The 18233-nt window shown below is 40.0% G+C and overlaps 2 protein-coding genes across 3 annotated transcripts in view; one reads left to right on the top strand and one right to left on the bottom strand.

Moving 5' to 3' along the window:
- The window catches only part of ATP13A5 (ATPase 13A5), a 126115-nt gene extending 110150 nt beyond the window's left edge, over nt 1-15965 (top strand). Inside the window, exons 27-30 of the mRNA XM_003256667.3 lie at nt 5625-5827; nt 11299-11387; nt 13935-14015; nt 15463-15965. Of these exons, the coding sequence (XP_003256715.2) occupies nt 5625-5827; nt 11299-11387; nt 13935-14015; nt 15463-15723 (634 nt within the window). The 3' untranslated portion in view covers nt 15724-15965. The remainder of the gene's footprint in view (nt 1-5624; nt 5828-11298; nt 11388-13934; nt 14016-15462) is intronic.
- Nucleotides 12866-18233, bottom strand: part of PLAAT1 (phospholipase A and acyltransferase 1) — a 43039-nt gene continuing 37671 nt past the window's right edge. The window contains exons 5-6 of one of the 2 annotated variants that reach the window (XR_004032363.1): nt 13508-13804; nt 12866-13128 (exon numbers count right to left, since the gene is read on the bottom strand). The gene's annotated coding sequence lies outside the window, so the exon portion shown is untranslated. The remainder of the gene's footprint in view (nt 13129-13507; nt 13805-18233) is intronic. The other variant, XR_004032364.1, reaches the window with a different exon arrangement.

The raw sequence follows: 18233 nt of genomic DNA, 5'->3' as shown, positions 1-18233 counted from the left end.
AACTAGGAACTTGTGAGAAAAGAGATGACCAGAGAAAGAGCATGCTAGGGTGGGGTGGTCTTTGGCCGCATGGTCTGGCCTCCTACCCCGACTATGGGAGGGCCAGAGGTGGAGACAGCGCCCCAATACTCCCGCAGAACCGAGAAAGTAGCTCCGGTATCAAGGAGAAAAATGACGAGACGCCCATCCACTGTAAGAGGTACCCTGGGCTCCTGCATGGTGATGGTGTCGGGGAAGAGGTCCCAGGGCCCCGTCAGTCTTAGGCTGCCAGCCCAATGAGATCAGCCTTGGGGCGGGGGTCTGGCCCAGCTCCCCCCGGGGAAGCTGGGGCAGTCGGTCGCCCAGTGGCCGGACTGTTGGCACTTGGGGCACGGTCGTTTGGGTGGCCTAGGATTAGGACATTGACGGGCCCAATGACCTTCATTCCCACATTTAAAGCAGGGTCCGGGGGGTTGGCAGTGAGTGGTGGACATAGAGGCATGGCATCTGATAGGCTGGGTTGAGGCCTTGAAGGCCTGAGCCAACATCTGGCACTTCTGCCTCCTTGCCTGCTCGTCACGGTTGTGATATACCTTGAATGCGGTGGCCAGGATCTCGGTCTGCGGGGTAAAGGGACCTCTGTCTAACCTTTTTAGTTTGGCTCGAATATCCGGGGAGCTTTGTGCAAAGAAGCGGGACATGAGAAGTTGCCTGCCGTCGGGGGCTTCGGGGTCTATATTGGTGTATTGCTGGAGTGCCTGTGTAAGGCGGGCGAGGAAGGCGGACGGGTTTTCATGTTTTTCTTGGATGATTTCATGGAGTTTTTCAAAATTGACTGCCTTTTGAGCGGCCTTTCGGAGACCTGTTATTAAACAGGTGGCAAAGTGGTCTCGGCTGTGACACCGTTCTGGGAGTTATAATCCCAGCCAGGATCGTGCTCGGGGACTGCCTGCGCTCTGATGGGTAGGGCTGGGGTTGTTTGGTGAACCTGATCTGCATAGGTACGGGCCTGCTCCCAGACTCACCTACATTCCTCGGGAAGGAGGGTGTTGGAAAGAATCATATAAATATCATGGAAGGTAAGACTGTAGGCTTGGATAAGGTATTGGAATTCTTTGATGTATGAGGCTGAATCGGAGGTGTATGAGCCTAGGCGTCTTTCAATTTGTGAGAGATCTGCCATGGAGAAGGGCACATGGACGCGAACAATACCTTCAGCACCTGCAACCTCCCTGAGGGCAGCCAGGACGGGGAGATGGGATCGGCAGCGGGTGGCCGGGGCGACAGGACATACAGAGGTGAGGCTTATCCTTTAATAGGAAAAAGCCAGAAATATAGGGGATCTCCCGATTTTCCCGTGCGCTCACAGTAATTGTAGAGATCCTGGAGAATTCCAGGGTCTAGGGACCCGTAAGGGGGCCATTTACTTTGGTTGTCTAAGGGGTAGGTTGGCCAATCTCGTGTGTAGAATTTGATTAGGCGCTTGGGTTTAAGGTCAGCAGCAAGGCCTAGGGTAGCCAGATTGTCTAAAAGGCATTTTAGGGGAGAGTCGGCTGGCAGGGATGCGGAGCCTCCCATGGTAGAAAGGGCAGTGATGGCAAAGAGGGCGTCCCCTACTTAGCCGAGCACTGTAATCAGGTTCAGAGCCTTCAGTTGGTCATCACCAAGGTGAAGGAACTGAAGGGCCAACAGGATGGCCGAGGGACCGTGAGCCACCTGGTACCAGAATTTTGTATGTAGCCAACAGTATGGCGCGGGGTGGAGGCTCAGGCCGGAGGGGCAAGGAGGAGAGGGAGAAAACTCCGTTCCCTGCAGGTCGAGGAGGGGAAGCAGGAGTCTGTCGCCACAGTATAGGACTAGGCGGCAGACTACGGAAGGGGACTTACCAAACAGGAGCCAGTGGTGGATGCGCTGTTCGGCAGACGGGAAATTGGGCGAAGGCCGGCTGGGGCCTGGTCTGAGTCTGAGGGGGACTGGGGTCCCGCCGGAGGCAGGGAGTCCCAGTCTGAGTCATGGCACCAATGAAAGAGTGATGCTCAGACTTAAGACCACAGCACACCAGCTTGGCCAAGAGATCTTTATTGGAGGCAGCAGGCTGGGCTGGGCAGGAGACAGAGAGAGAGAGAGCGGTGGGGGGTTTGCTTCTTTTATGCCCAGGAGGGCTGCTTGGATGTTTGTGATTGGTTGGAGTGGGGCTTAGAGCGAGGTGGGAAAAACACCTCTCTCTGATTGGTTTTTCCTTTGGCGGGCTTGCATTGAGGAAGAAGAACCCGGAACCAGCGCCATTAGGGTGCTCTAGTTACCTAACACCTTTACCTCAAGCTGAGTGGCTGCTGACTGATCAAGGTAGTGGTTGTTGAAGGCTGGGGTAGCTGTGACAATTTCTTAAAATAAGACAACAATGAAGTTTCCTCATTGATTGACTCTTCCTTTCATGAGATACTTCTCTGTAGCAAGTGAGGCTGTTTAATAGCATTTTATCCCATCTCAGTACTTTCAAATTTGAAGTCAATTCTCACAAACCCTGCTGATGCTTGGTCAAGTAAGTTTATATAATATTCTAAATCCTTTGTTTTCATTTCAACAATGTTTACAATATCTTCACCAGGAGCAGATTCCATCTCAAGAAACCACTTTCTGTGCTCATCGATATGAAACAACTCTTCATCCATTCAAATTTTATCAGGAGATTGCAGCAATTCAGTCACATCTTCAGGCTCCACTTCTAATTCCAGTTCTCTTGCTATTTCTACCATATCTACAGTTACATCCTCCACCTAAGTCTTGAACCCCAAAAGTCATTCAAGAGGGTTGAATCAACTTCTTCCAAACTTCTGTTGATGTTGATGTTTTTACCTTCTCCCATAAATCATGAATGTTATTAATGACATCTAGAATGGTGAATTCTTTCCAGAAGGTTTTCAATTTTCTTTGCCCAGATCCAATAAACGAATCACTCTCTATGGCAGCTATAGTCTTACAAAGTGTATTTCTTAAAAAATAAGACTTGAAATTTGAAATTACTCTTTGATCCATGGGCTACAGAATAGATGTGTATTAGCAGGCATGAAAACATTAATTTCCTTATACATCTCCATCAGTGCTCTTGGAGGGTGACCACGTGCATTGTCAATAAACAGTAATATTTTGAAAGGAATCTTTTTTTTCTGAGCAGTAGGTCTGAACAGTGGGCTTGAAATATTCAGTAAACCATGCTATAAACAGATGTGCTGTCATCCATGCTTTGTTGTTCCATTTCTAGAGCACAGGCAAAGTAGAGTTAGCATAATCCTTAAAGGCCCTGGGATTTTCAGAATAGCAAATGAGCATTGGCATCAACTTAAAGTCACCAGCTGCATTCGCCCCTAATAAGAGAGACAGCCTCTCCTTTGGAGCCTTAAATCCAGTTATTGACTTATCTCTAGTTATTAAAGTCCTAGAAGACATCTTCCAATAGAAGAGGCTGATTCATTTCCACTGAGAGCTGTTTAGTGTAGAAACCTTCATTAATTGTCTTAGTTAAATCTTCTGGATCACTTGCTGCAGCTGCTACATCAAGACTTGCTGTTTCACCTTGTACTTTTACATATGGAGACACCTTCTTTCTCTCAGTCTTAGGAACCAACCTCTTGCTAGTTTCAAACTTTTCATCTGCAGCTTCCTCGCCTCTTTCAGCCTTCAAAGAATTGAAGGGAGTTAGGGCCTTACTCTGGATTAGACTTTGGCTTAGAGGAATGTTGTGACTGGTTTGATCCACTATCCAGACCACTGAAATTTTCTTCATATCAGCAATAAGACCATTTTACTTCCTTATCATTCATGTGTTCACTGGAATAACACTTTTAATTTTCTTCAAGAACTTCTACTTTGCATTCACAGCTTGGCTAACTGGTGCAAGAGGCCTAGCTTTTGGCCTGTCTTGGATTTTGACATGCCTTCCTCACTAAACTGATCCATTTCTAGTTTTTTATTTAAAGAGAGAGACATGTGACTCTTCCTTTCACTTGAACACTTAGAGGCCACTGTGGGGTTATTAACTGAACAGATTTCAGTATTAGTATCTCTCAAGGAATAGGGAGGCCCCAGGAGAGGAAGAGAGATGCGGAAACAGCCAGTCAGTGAAGCAGTCAGACACACACAATATTTATTGATTAAATTTGCATTCTTATAAAAAGCACAGTTCGTGGCATCTCAAAACAATTACGATAGAAACACCAAAGATCACAGATCACAATAATAGAGGTAGTAATTATTTCAAAAAGTTTAAAATATTGCAAGAATTGCCAGAATGTCACACAGAGATGAAGTGAGCACATACTGTTAAAAAATGGTGCCAACAGATGAAAGGTTGCCACAAACATTCAATTTGTAAAAAACACAATATCTGGGAAGCACAGTAAAGTGAAACACGATAAAGCAAATGTGCCTGTATGTGCAAAGCACATTTCTAGACTACAGGGAGCCCAGGATAATAAATATTAAGTCTTGCATTTGAGTTCACAGTTAGAAAATGAATCTTATTTATAAACAGTTGTAATAGTGGTTTAAAAGTTTCAAGCTGAACAAGAAAACTGGTGGAAACTAATTTATAGGTTTAATTATTGAAAAAAAAGAACACTGGAAATAGATCAATCAGGACTGGGAAAGCTCATATCTTGGACAAATATTTTTTGAGTAAATATTATGTGACCTCACTGTGCTAGGTGCCAAAAATTTATTGTAAATCTGATTAAAACCAAAAAACAAAACCACAAAAAAACCCATATTCTAGGAACTCACATCCCAAAGATGTAAAATAAAATTATGCAAATACAGAATTGCAAAACAATGAGCTTGCTAAAGTACTTGTTTTGCAATTCTTTATTTATATGTGTCATTGCCTTTAACTGAGATAACATTTTTTTAAATGTCTTTACTTTTGTGGGCACTAGTACCACTTGCCAGCAAAAGTAAAGGCATTTTAGATGCAGAGGGTTTGAAGGATGGATGTTAATTGCAGTTAAAGGCAACAGCACATGCAACCCAACAGGTATGCAAATTGATACGTAGGGAACAGGGAATAAACCTGTATGTTTGGAGGGTATAGAGCATGGGAGGAGTGGCAAAAGGTAAGACTGAAAAGGTAGATTGAGACAAGGATGCAAAGATCTCATAGGCCAGTTGGAGAAGTTTGAGCTTAATTTATCAGCAAAATAGAGCCATAGACCCCTTATAAGCAGCAGATTGTCATGTTCAGATTTTCAAGAAGATCCTTTGGCTATCCGAGGGAAGTAAATTGGAGTGGGAGACTCAAACTCAAAACTCGTTAGGAGTCTTGTTTAGTCCACGAAAGAGAAAACAACACACACACAGTTTAATTGACACGGTCTACTCTTTGAATTGATAGGAATTCATAAAATATTGTCATCCAGGCCCTTTCAAGGTAGATCACTTGTTCTAAATGGAGTGCCGGACAAAGAACAATCTTCACTTCCTTTTATTTCTGCTTTGCTATAGCAAGAGGTGAACAAAGTATGTCTTGGTAATTACTGGCTGGCATAGTTTGAAAGCTAAAATCCCATGGTAGTGATTAAACTATCTTTTTTTTCACCTAATGGATAAAAATGGAACAAAATGTTTCATAAACACTGGCGATTCTTTCGTAGTGAGTGTTTTCTGGCCAACCAAAGTAATTTTTCAACAAATGTGAGTTTGGAAAGAAACTGGACTGGAAATGCAACTCTGACTCCTGGTTCAATTTTAAGTTTTGAGACCACCACACTGTGGCCCATCACCACCATCAACTGTATCACAGTAGCATTCATCTTTTCTAAGGGAAAGCCATTTCGAAAACCCATCTATACAAACTGTAAGTATATAAAGTTTCATTTTTCTTTCTGAATATTTTCCCATTCCCTTTCTCACCCTAGAGTTGTACCTCACTGGTGAAATGAGGAAGAAACAATTGCATGACTCTAAAATTGTTGTTGAATGCTGTGGTCATAGTTGGTAGAGCCCACGTCAGAAAATCTGCTTGTTTGCAGATAAGCACAGACATTATTTAATTGTCACATGAGTCTTGTCCTATTGTGAGTCATCAAGAATCATTTTAAACACATACATGCATGTGAAGATATTTTATTAAAGGCTTTCTAACCAATTCAAATGCAAATTGACCTCTTTAGCCTTGTAACATTGGGCAAGTTACTTTAACCATTCTATGACCTTATTTCCTCATGGGCAGAATGGGAGGGAGTATCCTTAATTTGTTAAGTCCTGAGGGAAGGACTAAACAAAGCATTTCGTGGAATGGGCCTAGCACAATTTATGTAAAGGATCTGGCACTTACAATAGGGGCTCAAAAAATCTTATTTACTTCCCCTGTATATTAATTTAAGTAGAGTTTTTAAAAAATTATTCGAAGCTACAATTAAGATCCTCCCAGCTAAGGCTGGGAGTGGTGGCTCACTCCTGTAATCCCAGCACTTTGGGGGGCTGAGGTGGAAGGATCGCTTGAGTTCAGGAGTTTGAGACTAGCCTGGGCAACACGGTGAGATCTTGTCTCTAAAAAAAACTTTTACAAATTAGCTGGGCATGGTGGCTCTTCCCTATAGTCTCAGCTACTTGGGGAGGCTGAGGTGAGAGGATTGCTTGAGCCTGGGAAGTCGAGGCTGCAGTGAGCCAGAATCACACCACTACACTCCAGCCTGGGCGACAGAGCAAGACTCTGTCTCAAAATAATAATAATAATCATCATCATCCTCAGGCCAAAGAAGTCAGAGAATATGCCCCATCATTATTGACCAGACTGGGACACTCTTTAGGAATGAAGTGAGACACTATTAATAATTATGCCAGGCTTCAACAGAGAATGTCAAGGCAAACTAGATACATGATACCTATCCAGATATTGCATGATAAAGATGGTCACCCTGTCTATCATGCAATTGGCTTCAGTATGATAAATAATGCTATAAAAATATACTTGTGTAAATTACTTTGACTTAGCCTCTTATTTCCTTAGGATAAGAAAATTCAGTTAACTGGTGGAATAGTGTGAAAATGTCAAAGCCTGGAATACACAATTTAAAGTTGCTTCCTAGAAAGTTTGTACTGATTTTCACTCTTATCAGTTGTTTTCGAGAGAGTGTGCTTCTTAATAATATATCCAACATGAAGTACTAGTTAAAACACAAAATTTGTGCTGGTCTGATAAGATTTTAGAAAATAGTGTCTCATGTGGTTTTAGTTTGCATTTCTTTGATCACCAGTGAGGAGGAACGTATTTTCATGTCATTAGCGATCTCTTCTTCTGTGAATTGTGTGTTTACATTTTTAAACTTGTTTTTTTCTGTTGGATTGCTGTTATGTTTCTCATTTATTTGTATGAGCTGCTTATTTTTTGTGATCTTTTTTCCATTGTCTTTATGCACAGGGAGTTTTTTCTAATTATGAAATAGGATAGATTATCATGACTAGTTTTAAAGTGCTTTTAAAATCTAATGTTAATTTTGGTGTATAGTTTGAAGTAGGGATTGAAACAAGTTGCTCCAACTAGTCAACCGGTTCTTCTAGCAGCTTTTGTTGACTGAGTTTTTAATACTCATTTAATTATTTTTCCACTGAATATACCACCTTTATCACAACTATCTTCATATATGTGTTTGTGCATCATTTATATTATGCATTATGTTTGTATATGTATGTCTATATAGTTTCCAGACCATCTTGTTTTTAAATATCAGTCTATTCTTGATTTACCACTATACTTTAAAACTTATAGTTTTATAATAAGTTTTATTTAATAAGTGGCAAGATCAGTGTATCCTTGTTATTCCTCACTGTAAAAAATGTATTTATTTCTCTCCTGTTCATTCTTTAAGATAAACTCTAGAATAAATTGCCAGGCTTTTAAAATTTCCCTTTGGGATTTTGATATTTTGGGAAGAATTTACATTGATATATAACTTAATCTTCCCATTTAGGAACATGTCATGTCTCCCTATTTATGCTTGCTTTTTGTCAATGTCTCTTAGTAAATATTCGTTGTTTTCTCCATTACAAATCCTGCCTGCACATTTATTTAAGAAACTAATCGGGCCAGGTGCGGTAGCTCATGCCTGTAATCCCAGCACTTTGGGAGGCCAAGGCGGGCGGATCACCTGAGGTCAGGAGTTCAAGACCAGCCTGGCCAACATGGTGAAACCCCAGCTCTGCTAAATAATACAAAAATCAGCCGGGTACGGTGGTGGGTGCCTGTAATCTCAGCTACTTGGGAGGCTGAGGCAGAGAGAATTGCTTGAACCTGGGAGGCGGAGGTTGCAGTGAGCTGAGATCATGCCACTGGACTCCAGCCTCGGCAACAGAGCAAGACTCCGTCTCAAAAAAAAAAAAAAAAAAGGAAACTAATCCTTTGTATTTTATATTTTGCTTATAGTGTGAAAGACTTTCCCATTATATTTTCTAACGGGTTATCACTAATACCCAGGAAACGTATGGTGTTGTTATACATTAATAATTTTTAAAATTATAAATGTATTTTACAAGCAGAATATATTTGTTGTCTAGTACTTTAATTATTATTATTATTATTGAGATGGAGTCTTGTTCTTTCGCCCAGGCTGGAGTGGAGTGGCACGATCTCGGCTCATTGCAACCTTCGCCTCCTGGGATCAAGCAATTCTCTGCCTCAGTCTCCCACGTAGCTGGGATTACAGGTGCCCGCCACCATGCCTGGCTAATTTTTTTGTATTTTTAGTAGAGGTGAGGTTTCACCATCTTGGCCAGGCTGGTCTTGAACTCCTGACCTCGTGATCCACCCACCTCAGCCTCCCAAAGTGCTGGGATTACAGGAGTGAACCACTGCACCTGGCCTAGTACTTTAATAGTAGCTGCAAAGTCCTTTTACATGAATTGAGTGAATTAGAGGTAGATTAGTTAACTCACAGTGACTTAAAGCTTGTGGGTAAATTCAAACCCCTATACCAAACGTAACTGATAATTTTGAATGTAAAATGTTTTACACTTTAGCATACAGGTATGCTAACAAATGTGATGTGATAACAAACATATACTCTCAGGTTGTAAGTCAAAAGCCTTTGGAACTACTATTAAAATATACAAGCAATTTTATTTTGATATAACAGAAAACTCTTTGCCCTTTTTAACAACCGTTGACAGAAGCTCGACTTTAGGATGAGAAGACATAGAAAAAGTAGAGGCTTAACTTTTCTGGAAACAAGTGTGAACATTTACTAACCTTACCTGAAAATGTAATGGCTTACACAGGATTTGCTTTCCTAAAGCACCTGCGTTAACAGAGCCCTATTCTTTCATGTTTCCTCAGCAGGAGCAACTAACCAAGAAGAGCCAACATTCAGCTCTTTATTACATCTTTTCAATCAAAGCTGAATTTTAAAAGATGACCTTATAATTTTGTTTCTACATTGCTCACTTGTGCACAGGCGAGGCTTAGTTTTTAGACCATTAGACAGTGATGTGCACACCACTCAGCCCCAGTTGCTAGTGAGGTCCAGGACTTCATCAGAACAGACCTTTCAGGCATCCTCTTCTTCCCAGCTTCTGGGTTTCTGGGACTCCAAATCCATGATGTAAATGAAAAATCCAGACAGCCATTTCCTGAAATCGTTATCACCAAGCCATTTAGATTGCTTTATCCTGAGAGATGCAATTCCTACTTTTCTTCTGTCTGCCTCATACCCTTCCCAAGCACTTCTGAGAGGTGCTGCATTTATTTATATACATAAAGTGAGGCATGAATAAATATTGAGGGTGTGTGTAGGTGCTCAAGGATGAAAACAGAACTCTGTTCGCTTCAAAAATAGAGCCTGCTATCAAGGGGCAGTTCCCTCAGGTTTCTGGTTGGTATAGGCCTGTAGAGAGTTGGGGGTGGGGGGAGTAGACCAACACTGAATAAATGAGGTTGAGTGTAAGAGAAAACCTAGTTTGTTCATTTATTTATAACTTTATAGGATTATCAGAATCATTTGTATCATGGCAATGCTGATTAAATGCTATTGTTTGGGCCTGAAGGTGATAATTCTATTAAAAAAAATATTTCTAAGTTACCATCTCTAAAGTGCTCTGCTAAAAGCTCTGACAGAGGAGTGGGTGAGGTTGGGAATAAGAACAGAGATGCTGGCACAGTGCATCCAGAAAGTTTAGCTCCCAAAATTAAAACAATTTGGGCAGGATGGAAAGAAGGAATGCAACAGATGCACATGCTAATTTCTCATTTACTTTTTCAAGTCAGAGTTCCAGAGAACCAGAGACAAAGCCACTTTCAAATGGTCACAGTCCAGTTGATACGTGAATTAAGATCATGCCAAGCAGAATATGCTACCTACTATATGAAATAAGCTTTTGTAAGGGAGTATTACTCTTTGAAGAGGAAGTGGTATTTTAACTGGGTTAAGAAAAATTGGAGGCCAGGTGTGTGGCTCATGCCTGTAATCATAGCATTTTGGGAGGCCAAGGCGGGTGGATCACAGGTCAGGAGTTCGAGCCCAGCCTGGCCAATATGGTGAAACCCCGTCTCTACAAAAAATACAAAAAAAAAGTTAGCCATGCCTGGTGGCGGGTGCCTGTAGTCTCAGCTACTTGGGAGGCTGAAGCAGGAGAATCACTTGAACCAGGAAGGCGGAGGTTGCAGTGAGCCAAGATCATGCCACTGAACTCCAGCCTGGGCAACAGAGTGAGACTCTCTCTCAAAAAGAAAGAAAGAAAAATTGGAGCATGCCAAGACAGGAAGATTATTATGTACACAGGGCTTTTTTTTTTTTTTTTTTTTTTTTTTTAACAAAGACACAGAAGCTGGAGAGTGTTGGGCCTCCGTGGAAGCTGGAGGTTTTATGGTTTACCTTTCCAATTGTCCATAAGGAAGAGTAGTCAGAGACCAGGTCAGAAAGGCTGATTGGGACCAGATTGTGCAAGGCCTTGAATGTCAATAGAGGATCCCTGAATTTTATTCTCTAGGCAACGAGGAAGAATGAGATGGTGCCAAGAAGACTGACTGTTTATCCCATGCAAGCACAACTCACTGGACAGGCAGTGATAGTGCACCAGGGCAGCTGCTTTATGCAGGTTACTGTAATACATTCGATTAACAGTCTTCTACTTCCAGACTTTCAAGGAAAGATTCTAAGATATTACCTTCATCTTATAAGCATTAGAACATATTTCAAAACATATGAGGATATATCAAAACATCTGAAGATATATCTGGTATTTGCCCAACAGAGAGAATTGATTCTGCAATGTGTGCCAAATTATATGAAACATTCTTTTAACATCTAAAAATAATGTTTGGTATTTCCTCAGATATATTTTCGTTTCTGCTGCTAGCTGCCTTGGGCCTCACAATTTTCATTCTGTTTTCTGACTTTCAAGTTATATACAGTGGAATGGAGGTAAGTGGCATTCATTTGCATATCTGGCATGACTCATGTACATGGACCATGTATTCATTGTAATTCACAAGTCAATTATTACTGTATTCTCTTTGACCACCAAATACTGTGAGGCTATTTCTATATACTAGAAGGGCAAATAAGATACCTGGATTTCACCTATACTGGCCTCTAATGGCTTTCATATTATTAATATTATTGGGTACATTTATCCTGTACCTACCTGAAATATTATGTTTGGATACTTTATTATGCTATGTTATACCAATACAATAAAATTAATGCAATAATACAATGATGATTTTCCAAGTACAATTTTCAAAAAAATAAACTATATCATAGAAATCCTTTATAATGTAGTTATAAAGGGAAAGAAAACATAGACTTACAAGACAGTCATGTTTTGTCAGGTATTAACTACATGAAGTTTTTTGTCAGTGCATATAATTTGATCCAGGATGCCCTGGGTTAAAATCTAATTCATCAAGAGGCTACTGAACTAATTCTTGGACCCCATATTGTGAGAGAAATAAAAGAAAGAGAAAGGTTGGCTCCTGATCTCCGAGTCATAGATTTGTCGTGAAAACAAGACATACTTGAACGCTACCTGAGGCTATCCATACTTGAAGAGTGTGTGAAGATAGACAGAACTGGGAAGAACATAGAAGGAGGAGGCCTCACTGTGGACTGTGGCTGTCATGGGAGGCATTTCATGGATGAGATGCAACTTGACCTGGGTCCAAAAGGATAGGCCACATTTTGCTAGGTAGGAGGTAGTAGGGATATTCCCAATAAGAACAGCCTAAGAAGCAGAGAGGACTGAAAGAGCTTTTATCTTTGAAATGCAAATGAATGTAGGGTGGCAGAGACAGAAATCAAAAGCAAGGCTTATCCAAGCACTAGAAGACTGGCTAAAACTGAGGCCATGTGCTGTGGAGTATGAACAAGAATGAATAATAAAGGCAGGCATGGATGGATGGAGGCAGCTAAAGCAGTTTAGACTTTATGCCAAGAGCAACATGGAGTGAATGAAGCTATCTGAGCAGGCTTCTCAGCAGGGCACGGAAGACAGACTAATTAGATGATGGCAGGAAGACTACATGTTAGAGGAGAGACAAGCATTAGGAAATGAAAACCCAAGTCATTCATTTATCAAACACGAAGTTCCAGAGTGAGTTTGGTACTAGAGTTACAAAGATGAATAAGGTGTGGTCACTGCTCTCAAGTAGTTTAGAAGCAAGGAGAGAAGACCATTGCATAAGTAAATAATGCCAGGGTCAGGCATGGTGGCTCATGCCTGTAATCCCAGCACTCTAGGAGGCCAAGGCGGGTGGATCACTTGAGGTCAGGAGTTTGAGACCAGCCTGGCCAACACGGTAGAACCCCGTCTCTACTAAAAATAGAAAAATTAGCTGGGTGTCATGGCAGATGCCTATATTCCCAGCTACTTGGGAGGCCGAGGCAGGAGAATGTGGCAGTGAGCTGAAATTGTGCCACTGCACTCCAGCCTGAGAGAGCAAGACTCCATCTCAAAATTAATAAACATATCATTCAAAATCAAGTGCCTTCCAGGTCAAGGGATGGAGAAGAGTTAGTTCTCCTGGATCGGAGTGGTGGCAGCCGTGAGAAAAAGAGCCAGGTTTTCTGCTAGACTCTGACCCAGCTTTTCCAAACAACCCTTTAATCCAAACAACCCTTTACAGTTTGCTGTATTTCACAACTTGATAAAGACTGTCTCCACCTGGGGAAAAAAATGACAAAGTATTACTTTGAAATAACCCGTATCAGCATAGGGGTGAGAATTAGGGATGAGCATTTAGATACTATGGAGGGTCAGTGGGTTTTGTTCTCAAGGGAGTTCAGTCCCACACACAGTCAGCCATAAATATTCTTCTCTTGGGTGGGGTCTCAGAAAAAAGGCTGTGTAACTAGCCTTTTGCTATGGATGCAGCCGTGGGAAGTTATGGCTCTCACACTTTAAAATAAGTGTATTTAATGATTAATGTGTACCCTTAAATTTTAAAAACTGGTGGGTTTGGAGGGTTCATTCAACTTTCATTAAGCCATCAGATATAGGGCCAGGAGCAATCTGCATCTAGCCTCAATCAAAATATACTTACATTTCTCTGTCCTCCTTGAAGAATGAATTCCAGGTAGAATTTGCTTTGGGAGAATTAGAAATACTAACATTATTTGATGAATGATTTAATCTTAGGCTTCTCTCTGTTTGAAAAGATAAAAATGAAGAGAGACACATAGCCTCCAAAATGTCCTGTCTCATATTTGTGATTCAGGGCACATTTCTCAGTAGACACCGTTAGGCTGTCAAAGGTACACAGGCCAAGAGGTAGTCCATTCTCCTTTGAATTCTGGCTCTGCCATTTATTTATTGGCTTTGAGTCCTTCAGTTGTATTATCTGTAAAGGGACAAAGTAATGCCCACCTCTCAGCTCAGAGAGGTATTACAAATATATAAATTAAATAATATGGTCTTTTTTCAAAGTGTAAAGTATGCAAAATATAATAATGGTATTTGTTTTTCAACAGTTGATCCCAACCATAACATCGTGGAGGGTTTTAATTTTGGTGGTAGCCCTCACCCAATTCTGTGTGGCTTTCTTTGTAGAGGTAAAGTAATCTCTATTTTTTCTAGGAAGATAAACAAATTAAGGATCTCATTTTCAACAGGTGCTTATTTTCTAGAGCAACAATTCTGATCCCCCAAAATGATAGTTATTAAGGGTTTATTAAAATGGTACATATTCTTTTGGAGGAAAATTTTGGGGGGAATGATTTAAAATTATTTGAAGTCTGCATAGAATGCTCTTGATATCTTCTGCATAGAAAGCAAAACATGAATGAACTCTAATTTTGCTTCCATGAATGCACTGTATTGCACTTTTCTAATATTTTCAACAGTCTAGTAAAGACTAGACCAGGTGACCTTCCAACCCTAAAACCCAATGAGACTTTTTAGAGTGAAGAACTGCCTTCTGGAGGGTTGCTTATTCTAGTCAATTCCTTTTCTTGAAGGTCTTCCCCTTACAGTGTTTCTTTTCTACTCAGTATCACTAAATGACTTCACCCACTTAGTAAGAGGCTCAAGTACTATCTTTGTAAAGGAAGAGTTATTTTTTGTAAAAGAGTTTTATTTTAACTCATGTGCTTTAAGACTTTTTGGAAAAGGGATCAACCAAATTTTAAAATATATATACACCTCATTATATATAATATGTTTAAAATTTCTCACTCTTTATCTCAGGGATTCCATTTTTGAGACTATATGTTTTAATAACCCAAAAGAAGAGAAAAATACTACATGTATGAAGGCACTTATCATAATATTATCTACAGTGGCAAAATATTACATTCAACTCAAGTGTTGTTGAGATACTGTTTGTTTAAATAGCTATACAGCAATTTGAGGAAATGCTAAACAGTCACTACAAATGATTTTTAATCATATTGTACCTACATTCTTACCATAATAACATTTTTAAAAGGCTAAAGCTACATAAAAATTGTTTACCACAGAAAGTTTAGCATAAATAAAAGTGGATGCAAAATTTGACCAATTTCATTACTATAAATGGATAAAAATTGTGTGGGCATGTGAACAAAAGAAAACTCTCAAAAAATGAAAACCAATAACCATTTGATTTCTAGAGCTCAACACTTTATTCAACAAACACTTATTTGACACCTTCTACATGGCAGGTGGCAGGTAGCAGGGCTAATGGTGATTTTTCTTTTCTTCATTTTGAGCACGTTATTGCTGTTATCATTTCAGTCTGAGGGGAAAATCATTCTAAGAAAATCCCTAGCCAGGACTTAACCAGGAAATGTGTGGAAGGGAAATGCTGGAAGCTTCTGGCAGATTTCCGTGAACACAAGCACCCTCCTGCTTCTTAAGGGAACAATTCCAGGACTTGGGAAAGGAGAGGTAGACGCAGCAGCAATGAGCACACCTCAGAGGAAGGCCTAGGGACCTAAAGGAGGCGGCTGTGGTGGCCAGTGGCCTGGCTGCAGGGGGACCTGTGCAATAAATTGATTGTTTTCCCACCTGATTTTTCAGGATGCCATCCTTCAAAATCATGAGCTCTGGCTGTTGATCAAAAGAGAATTTGGATTCTACTCTACAAGTCAATATAGGACTTGGCAAAAGAAGCTGGCAGAAGACTCAACCTGGCCTCCCATAAACAGGACAGATTATTCAGGTGATGGCACAAATGGATTCTACATCAATGGGGGCTATGAAAACCATGAACAGATTCCAAAAAGAAAACTCAAATTGGGAGGCCAACCCACACAACAGCATTTTTGGGCCAGGTTGTAATCAGAATTGTTGTTGTACATGCTGAACAGCATTGCTTTTTTCCCCAAAATTAACACATTGTGGAGAAGTGATGATACTCTCCCCTTACCTTTCCTCTCTCCATTCAAGCACTCAAAGTATATTTTCAATGAATTAAACCTTGCAGCAAAGGACCTTAGGCTTATTCTGACTGCATGCTTTACCAATGAGAGAAAAAAAATGCATTTCCTGTATTATCCTTTTCAATAAACTGTATTCATTTTTCACAGCATTATTTTGTTTGAAATGAACAGCTTTCATGGTACTGTAGTCAAATTAGTAGTATGAACATCAATAGAATAAAGAAAAATTGAGCAACATTTGGTCTTTGAAAGTTTCACTATTAGTTGTCACAAGTTTACCTAAATCTTTGTGAAGAACATTTACATGTATATCTTTTCCCAAGGTCACAGTTCCTCTTTTTGTTTCACTGGTATGCTTTTCACAGAGAAACAAGGACCAACATTTACTTCAGAAATTCAACCCTTTCGGAAATTCAACCCTAACTATAATAAGCCAGAATTGTGTGGAAGTGGTAGAATGAAGGAGATGTTTGTTAATTCCATATAATCTTGGCATGGGCACAGTTAATATATAAGCAAATTCCACCAAAGTTTGGCATCATTCAATGTATAGTGTTTGGGGGCCAGTGAACAGCAAAGTTTACAGTAGATCACAAAGGTAATGAAATAAACTGTAAAAACATACTTTTACTTAAGCATAGCAACATTATTTACTGCTTGTTACTGACACATGAAAACCTCAAGCTTTTTTATTTTTTTTGAGATGATGGTGTCTCGCTCTGTCACCCAGGCTGGAGTGCAGTGGCACAATTTTGGCTCACTGCAACCTCCGCCTCCCAGATTCAAGCAATTCCCCTGCCTCAGCCTCCCGAGTAGCTGGGATACAGGCACCCGCTACCATGCCCAGATAATTTTTCTATTTTTAGTAAAGATGGCGTTTCACCATGTTGTCCAGGCTGGTCTCAAACTCCTGACCTCAAGTGATCCACCTGCCTCAGCCTCCCAAAGTGCTGGGATTACACACGTGAGCCACTGCACCCAGCCTCAAGCTCTAACTTTAAAAGTTGTCCAGAACTCAACATTACTCATCTTAAAAACAATGCTAGAAAAGGGACTCATAATATTTGTAAGTGCAGCATGACAATTCTCAGGCTACTAAACAACCTTAAGTTCTATTTCATCTTTTAATTATCTAAATCATCTTATTAGATGCATATTAAATACCACATGAAAGGGTGCATCCTTTACAAATATATTCTGTGCACTATTACCTTTTATATATCACCCTCACCATAAACTTGAGAGAAAATTTATTTCTAGTGAACATTTTAAATTACCTACTAGTCTTTCCTTATAACGATAAGTCTAATTTTGCTAATTTAACAGATCATAGGCAATTAGTTAACCAGTTCCATTACATGAGTGCCAATTATGTGCCTAATAAATACCATGATGTACGGATTCAATATATGACAGCCTTCAGTTTACAATTCTGAAATCTTTAGAAATGATAAATGTTTTCAACATGAAATTTGCTACTGTAAAACGTATTATAAATGTTACACAAACCACCAGCATAAATGCAAATTCCTATAAAAACAATCCCTCTGTGTTTACATTTTGTTTGCTTTTTAACCTTTTCTTGTATTCACAGCTCTCTGGAGAGTAATAATTTCTACAATGTGTATAATTTAGCAGCTACTGGTAACAACAGTTTTAAAAAGAAGAGATTTTTAGTTTATGATTATAAACTATGTATCAAACTAAAAAATGGTAGTTCAAGTTCCTTGAGCTGACATCTGCATTTAGTAATTTGACTTTTAGAATGAAAAGATTCAATTGATACACTGTATAACATTTCAATAGCATAAAAAGATTTTTTTAAAAATAGATTCAATCAAGTTATAGGCTTTTTTTCCCCCCCAGGTTTTCCTACAACCTATAAGGTTTCTGGTGGATGATGATCTTTATTTCAGAATTTTTATTCTTGGAATGTGATAAAGTTGAACTCCATTCCTGACTGTTAAAAATATGCTCAGAGAAAGGTTTAAAAGTCTTGGGAAAATCACTTCATAAAAGCACAATGAGCATGATATCAAATAATCACCTATAGGAAAAACAAGCTGGACAGTGTTAAGCTGGCCATCATCAAGAGTAACCATTTTTATGGGAAACTGATGGCTAACTTTGTGAGCTAACCTCTAAGGGTGAAAACTACCACACCCTCAAACACTACCAATGTGAACATGAATCCATGAATTTAATTTAAAACTGCATTTATGACATTATCTAGCACAGACAGGACTGTCTTCTGGAGTGGAGACATCCAGAGTTCTCTAGAAAGGCTGCACTTGAGGCTCTTAGGAGGTTCTTGACTTCAAATTTTGCTCCTTCTCCCACTGGTGGGTGTAGTAATTCCCCTGCTTCAGGTTAAGATTTGCCCTGTGTAGGCATCCTTTACTGAAAAGG

Source organism: Nomascus leucogenys, chromosome 11 (genome assembly GCF_006542625.1).
Source record: "Nomascus leucogenys isolate Asia chromosome 11, Asia_NLE_v1, whole genome shotgun sequence".
Taxonomy (NCBI): Eukaryota; Metazoa; Chordata; class Mammalia; order Primates; family Hylobatidae; genus Nomascus; species Nomascus leucogenys.
This window is presented reverse-complemented; position numbering and strand designations above follow the sequence as displayed.